Source organism: Pocillopora verrucosa, chromosome 14 (assembly GCF_036669915.1).
Source record: "Pocillopora verrucosa isolate sample1 chromosome 14, ASM3666991v2, whole genome shotgun sequence".
In the NCBI taxonomy this organism is placed as follows: domain Eukaryota; kingdom Metazoa; phylum Cnidaria; class Anthozoa; order Scleractinia; family Pocilloporidae; genus Pocillopora; species Pocillopora verrucosa.
Window position 1 is genome coordinate 6,762,746 of NC_089325.1, and position 6,968 is coordinate 6,769,713.

A 6,968-nucleotide genomic window follows, 5' to 3' on the forward strand; every position below is an offset into this window, starting at 1 on the left:
CATCCCTGTCACGTTAGCTTCGGCTCAAACCACGCACCATTCGGAAGGGTTAGTATTTCAGTTGAAGTGGTAACTTGAGTTTAGTGAATCAGACCAGAAAAAGAATTGATTTAAAAAAGATAAAAAGAGTAGGCCTACTCGGCTTTCGTTGGTCTTTACCTAGCATAAATTCTTAGATTGTATTTTCCTTTTCTTAAGGGAAAACTGTAACGAATTACGTTACATTTTCGTTGCAGCTTTCAGCCTGACTGCTTCACGTGATAGGACTGGCAAAGGATGTGAGGCAAGCGTAAACGCCCCGCAGTAATCATTACAATAACAGTCGAGATCCAATTTATCCAATCTCCCGGGGACAAAGGAAATTGGTGTAAGTTACGGAGAAACCAGATCAGTTCCGAAACTATATGAAGTTCGGAAAGACTGTGGGTTCATGGAAGAGTAGATAATAACAAACTTATTACCCGGCGAAGCCCTTCCTCAGAGCATAATAAGGGTAAGATTCATAACAACAAAAGCTTAGATATCTGAAACATCTATGACTATAAGAAAAGTATGCACCCACGCAATTAATTTTGTGGGCTTGTTATAGAATCGTCATGCAACGAAATCTACCTGCATTCTGAATCAATTTCGGATAGTGGCACTGTGGAAATAAGAGGTTGATGTGAGTGGACCAAGAAACCAGGATTTTAACCATATTCTTTCATATATTTAGACAATGGAAGTTCGACATTTTAAAATTTAAGGTCAGTCTCTGTAAAACGGAACCGGTTGGTGCGTGTGAGTCATACCCCGGAAGTAAATTGCTCGGAATTGCTCATTCGAAAATTCCGCATTTTTAACAACCAGATATCGCTATATGCCTCAACAATAAGAGAGGGTGCCTATAAAAAAAAAAGCTTACAAACGCTGAACGAGTGGTCTTTCTTCAGTTTCTCGAGCAGGTAACATTCATCCTAAAGGTGTGTATTCCCGTTTGCCAAATTTGGAGTTTGATATCAGCAATCAGAAGGTAAGCCTGTCTTCACATCTCTCAGTGCCTTATAATACCTTATTATCTATCTTCGTTTCGCTTTAACTGTGATTGCAACTGGGCTCTTATTCAGTGAAAAATTATTTAACCCTACTGCTTGCAACTTTTTGCGGGTATCATGTGCTGGCTTGTTTAGCTCGCGCTAAAAAACAACGGTTGTTTACATCTTAGCCCGGGCTGGCAAACGTCCGAATTTGATCGCCGTGGGGTAAATCTACCTCAGATCTGTAAAATAATCTCACTTGACAAATATTGCATGATCGTGACGATCTCATGCGTCGATTACGTCTGGTTAAGAGAAAATTTTCTCTCCGGCAGTGCAGATACCCTCTTAGACTTCTTGAGCTCGTTAACTCGCTCTCGTGATCAAAAGATAGTTCATATAGATCTAGCTTCGATGGTGAAGAATGCTTTGAAATTCGACGCTTAAAGCAAGAGGATCGATAGTTCGGTGATATTCAAGTCTTTTTTCGATTGAACGATTTTAAATTTCAAGTATCCGATCGACCTCCTACGTGTAATTGTTACGTGCTGCTCCAAGCTCAAAGGGGCGGGGTGGATAGTACTTGAGACGGACGATGTTCTCGGGCGTGCTGCATAGGTGTATGTTCGAAAATGGTAGCTGAATCTGTTTTAATTTTTAAAATTGGCAAACAAGAATTGCGTGTCTTGAGCGAGCGAGCGAGCGAGCCATTGTTTTAAACCAGGCATGAATAACAATACACTACAAATCCCACGCAGTTGTCAACTTATTCACAGACGCCACGAATATTATAACTTTTAGTTTTTTTTCCTGGCTTTAGACCGTAGCCTTACAAATCAAAAATGTTAGTGACGGGAGGTACCTCAAACACGATCTTGTGTCTTTTGCAGAGTCGTAAAGAAATTCTGTTTTAACTTTAAAAGCATTTTATGGTCTAGGTTCCTTCTAGGAAGCGATAATTGTTTCCGGTAATTTGAAAGTTTATACTTTCCTAGCTCATTTTCGTTTGTGAAAAAGTACAAACCCTTGTAGGGAGTCTCAAAGTTAAACTCTAGCTAGCCAAACTGTGGAAGTATAGTTCATAAGACAGCGGTTTAGCTTTGTCAGAAATATTTGTAAATATAGTCATCTTCTAGGCAGGAAATAACTACGTTTCTACTACGTAAAGATATTTTCGCTTTGAAAAGAAAGTCTTTCAAGAAATTCTTCTTTCCGGTAAGCGTCAATCTATTTCTAGCATGGAAAACATGTCCGTAAGGTTTGTGTTGTGTCGAATAAGATGGTGATGTTTCTGAGAAATGTTTTGAGATTCGACCGGAAACTGACTTGTAAGTTGTTGACGAAGGCAAAAACCTTTATAGATAGGTTGCAAGCGGCTTTTTTTTGTCAACGAGTGATCAGACGCTAACACGCTTAATGCTATGTATTGATCCACTTATTTACTTATTTATTTCATTATTTGAAAATGGATAAGCTGATTCATTGGTAGATTTAGGGGCAACAATCACGAACATCAAGGGAAATCAGACGTATCCGAAAAAATATGAAACTTAGGGGACCTCAATAACTCACAATGGATTTGGCTTTTCTAGATCATCGCGAGTTACGTCATAATGGCAGGACAGGAAACCACAAACACAAAAGATGCAGCTGCCGTACAAGGACGGTTTAAAAGTTCCCTAGAACTTCTAGAACACACTTTAAATTGTTGGAACCCCGAGTGTCCACTTCCACATTGTGTGAACATGAAGTTGACGATGAAACACACACAGGGCTGCAAAAAGACCCAGTGCCAGGTGTGCCAACGCATGAAAAACCTCGCTATAAAACACGCTGAATCGTGCGATGATGTTTACTGCTGCATACCCTTTTGCATGGAAGAAAAACTTAAAGAGTTCGTGGCGTCTCAGATGGCGGACAGCAACACCTTGGACAAGAGCCAGCATTGGAAAAGAAGAGTTGTTACCGATGACGAAAGGAATGACCTTGTCACACCAAACTCCTCTCCCTCCAAGAATGTAAGGAAAATGAGCGCACCTCATCACATCGACAGCTGTTCTTCGGTGAATAGTAGCGACTTAAAAGGTGAATTAAAGCATCATTTTGTAAAGTCTTATTCTATGAAAGTTATTCGAATTGAAATATGAAAGAATTGAATTTGCAAGACTACGATGTAGTTTAAGTATATATGCATGTTAAACAGGAATGCCTATCAAAGGTCCTGATTAAAGTGATGATAATCTATTTCAAACTGAGTAGCCACATTGGTAATGAATTCGCAACTGTTGTTAGCTGCCTTGGTGGGCCCTGCGTAAAGGCAACGATTTGATACACGGAAACCTCAGGAAATTTAAAATTGAAGAATTCATAGCTAAGAAAGAAAAGAACACAGCACATAAAAGTGGTTTCATCAATTTTTAAACAACGTCATGCAAAAAGGGAAAATCGAATGACCATGAAGTTATTTCCTGTCGGAATAAAGAAATGTATGTTTCTTGGTTTCGAAATTTGAATTTTTTATCAGCGTGTTAAAATAGTTCGACATGTAAGCAGGGTTGCTTTCTGTAATGCCCTCAAATCTGTGTTAAAAACTTGAAATTTCCGCCCATTTCTGACCGATTAGGGACTGTGCAATAATTATCAGGAGAAGGGGGATGGGGGGGGTGGTATAAAGAGGGGGGGGCACCATGTTAACTTATGGCCATCTGATTGAGGACCTTAAAAACTGCTTCAAAACAATTATTAATTACTGTTAGCTCTTTGTTAAATTTTTTATGCGAATACACTATGTTTATTCATATCAAATCAGTCCCAAAAAGTAATGAATATCATTTTAGTAAGATAGTTGGGGTATTTTAATCCTTCAGTCAGCTTTTCAGCAGCTGTCCCCCCTCCCTCCCCCTCCCCCCCCTCCACTTTCACAGAAAATCACATGCTGTTGTTTTACCGCCCTCCGCCGTACTGATAATTATTGTAGAACCCCTTAAAAGCAGAATATAATATTATTACTTTAGCTCTAACAAACTAAGTTACGTTTATAAAAGTTGAAAATAGAAAAACTTTTGTGGATTTGTAGGTGGAAAGACAGCTGTCAATCGCACAGCATCAGCAAATGAATTCTCGTCTCCATTGAGGCTCAGGACTTACACCTATCCAACTGATCAACAGAAGAGGGGACATCCTCTTGTTTCACCAACCAGCTCTGCGCCGTTTGTGAAATCTTCACGTCTGGAGCAAAGTAGGAACCACCTTGGTGCAAACGAAACGGTTACTTTGACAACCACCCAGCTCGATGCTTCCACAGGACCTCTTTCTGCTTCCGAAGAGGGTCCGATAACGACGAAGATTCAGAAAACGTTCACTCCTTTACTTGCGGAAAAAGTAGATGTGCAAGAATATACAGGGACGCAACAGCAAGGTATGTCCTCTCTTCTTCCAGACAGGAGTTTTCAGAGCTGTCAAGCCACGCAAGCTGCCAATGCAGAAATTCGTGGGGGAACAGATCAGCTCAATACCTACCCCTTCTCTACTCATGTGGACGTTTCCAACTGTAGTGCACCGATGGCACAGAGCGTCGGCGACAACCCTTATGGCGCGATGAGAGGAAATCAAGGGAGCAACGGTAATGCTGTTTTGAAAGCACGCCTTATGGACGCATTGAATAAGCTTTTAGGTCTGGGCCTGCAACGATTGGAAACGAAAGAGGAGCTTGTGATATGCATTAAGTCGTTGAGGAAAGCTGTCGAGGAGATCAAAGCTCTGGAGTAGCCCTTGACATTTTATACCATTTTGAACGCCATTACTTGTTTACAACTGTTATCTTAAAGCCGAATTTTTTCCAATTTGCACAACAGAAATCAACCAATCTGGTGGCTCAGAGAAAATGATGTGCTCAGACTAGGAAAATTAGCCATGATTAATCAGTTGTAGGTTTTTTTAAACTCCCATATGATCCTCAGTTGCTTCGCGAGTTACAACAATCTTCTCCCACTAACTCCAGTCATGTGCAACTGGCTTAGGAAATGGCGGGATTTTCAGTGCCTTGTAAGTCGTGTAAGGCACGGTGGCTCAGAGTTTGGCGCGCTGAACCTCTGACATAGTAGGCGTTACGTCCTTTGATCCAGTTTCTTGATCATGTGCTCCGCGCGCTCGGCTGAGAGTAGCACTGGGGAGGACTGCCATCGGTTGTAATGGCTGACGTTTTCACAAAGTTAGCAGAAGTCATTATCAGAGTCAAGATTTCTCCTTGTGGCCACCTACAAAATGTTTAACTCCGTGACGATGACTTCTGGTAAGATTTACCAAACGTCAGTAACTACTACAGTCTTTCCCGGGACTCCCCTCACCTGGACGGTCATACTGCATGATCAAATGTTAGTTCTAGCTAACTTCAAACCGCCTATTGTTTAAAATAGTTTTCTGATGCCTTTTAACTTCAAACAAATTGAGTGACCAAAAAAAGTATTTTATTACAGAAATATGCATTTTTTTACAACATAGTGCCATTCACAGTGATGAGGATTGGCGAAAAAAACTTAGTTCATGAAAAAACTCTAGATCGATATAAAGTTAAAAAAATATTTCATTCATTTAAATAATCGGCGATATATGTGTTTGATCAAGACATAATAAATATCTCTCAATGATATACTTTAAATTTAAAATATCTTTATCAATAAATTAGATATGGATAAATTATTATACAATAAAAACTTTGAAAACTGAGACAGAAAGAAGGGAAAATTCCTACGTTATGATGCTGTCACATTGTGACTACGTATACAAACTTTGTGACATATAAAAGATCGGTCAATGTTAATCACCGGGAGGGGAGGGGCGGGGAACTCTAGTTGTGTCTCGATAATATGTACTTGATCCCTTGATAAGTCTCTGTAATATTCTCATGAATCTCCCCCCCCCCTTGACAGTTACCTGATCCCCTACCAAGGCTATGTAATGTTCTTCTAACTCCTACCCCTACCCCTACCCCTACCCCTCTACTCCCCCTACCCCTACCCCTCTGCTCCCCTTACCCTTACCCCTCTACTCCCCCTACCCCTACCCCTACCCCTACCCCTCTGCTCCCCCCCATCCTTCACGGGTGATAAATATGACTGGTCACTAATAAATACTTGTTATTTGTTTCATCTTCACACTATACAAACTGGGTATATCTCGCACTCTTGTTGATAATTTGAAACGAAATTTATATAATTTATTTATAAGTGATAACTATGCTGAACTCAGTAAACCCGGCCTGAAAATCAATTGAAATCGATGAAAGAAATAAATAAAATAAAATACTGATATTGATCCAAAATAATTTTACATTTAACTGACTGATCATTGAAAATATATTAGTCAAAGTCAAAAAGACCTCGCTGAGATATTAAACTATTATCACACCTCGCCATAATCACCTTCTTGTAGACAGAGCATTCTTAGATTTAAAAGAACATATATCCTGACGGCGGCTAAACGTTGAAAGACTGATCAATTGAAGAAAAAAACTAATGGAAATCGGCGATCGTTTGATTATCAGAGATAACAAATCGATCATGTGCTTGAAAAACATTTTCCCTAAACCATTTTTGATATAGGTGATTGCTCAATATATATTTCAATTGACTGATCAAGCCGGGTAATACCCACTGTAGCCAAAAATACGAGTTTCTTATATTCGTTAAGTAAACTTTCTATTCATGAATATCACTTGAAAAATCTCTGTCCTCATCAAAATAGTGATTTTGGACTACTTCCCTTGATTCTATTCGCCTGAATGCTCACGTGTGCATTTCCACCGTCAGGAGACTTGAGCAGTTGATCACATAAGTAGACAAATTTACGTTTTATCTGCTTCCCTTGTAAAAGTACCCAACTGTTATTTCACGTTCCTTCCATCGCCAGATTGGTAAGCCGCTTTTTGGGTCGCACTTATCTTGGACCAAAACT

At 39.8% G+C, this 6,968-nt stretch overlaps 1 protein-coding gene across 1 annotated transcript; it reads left to right on the top strand.

The window, feature by feature from the left end:
- Positions 1-337: 337 nt before the first annotated feature.
- Positions 338-5,760, top strand: LOC131794897 (histone acetyltransferase p300-like). Its single transcript, XM_059112467.2, has 4 exons — positions 338-493; positions 933-1,012; positions 2,609-3,101; positions 4,093-5,760. Exons 3-4 carry the CDS (start codon positions 2,630-2,632, stop codon positions 4,782-4,784), a joined length of 1,164 nt encoding a protein of 387 aa, XP_058968450.2. The 5' UTR covers positions 338-493; positions 933-1,012; positions 2,609-2,629; the 3' UTR covers positions 4,785-5,760.
- The last annotated feature ends 1,208 nt before the right edge of the window (positions 5,761-6,968 follow it).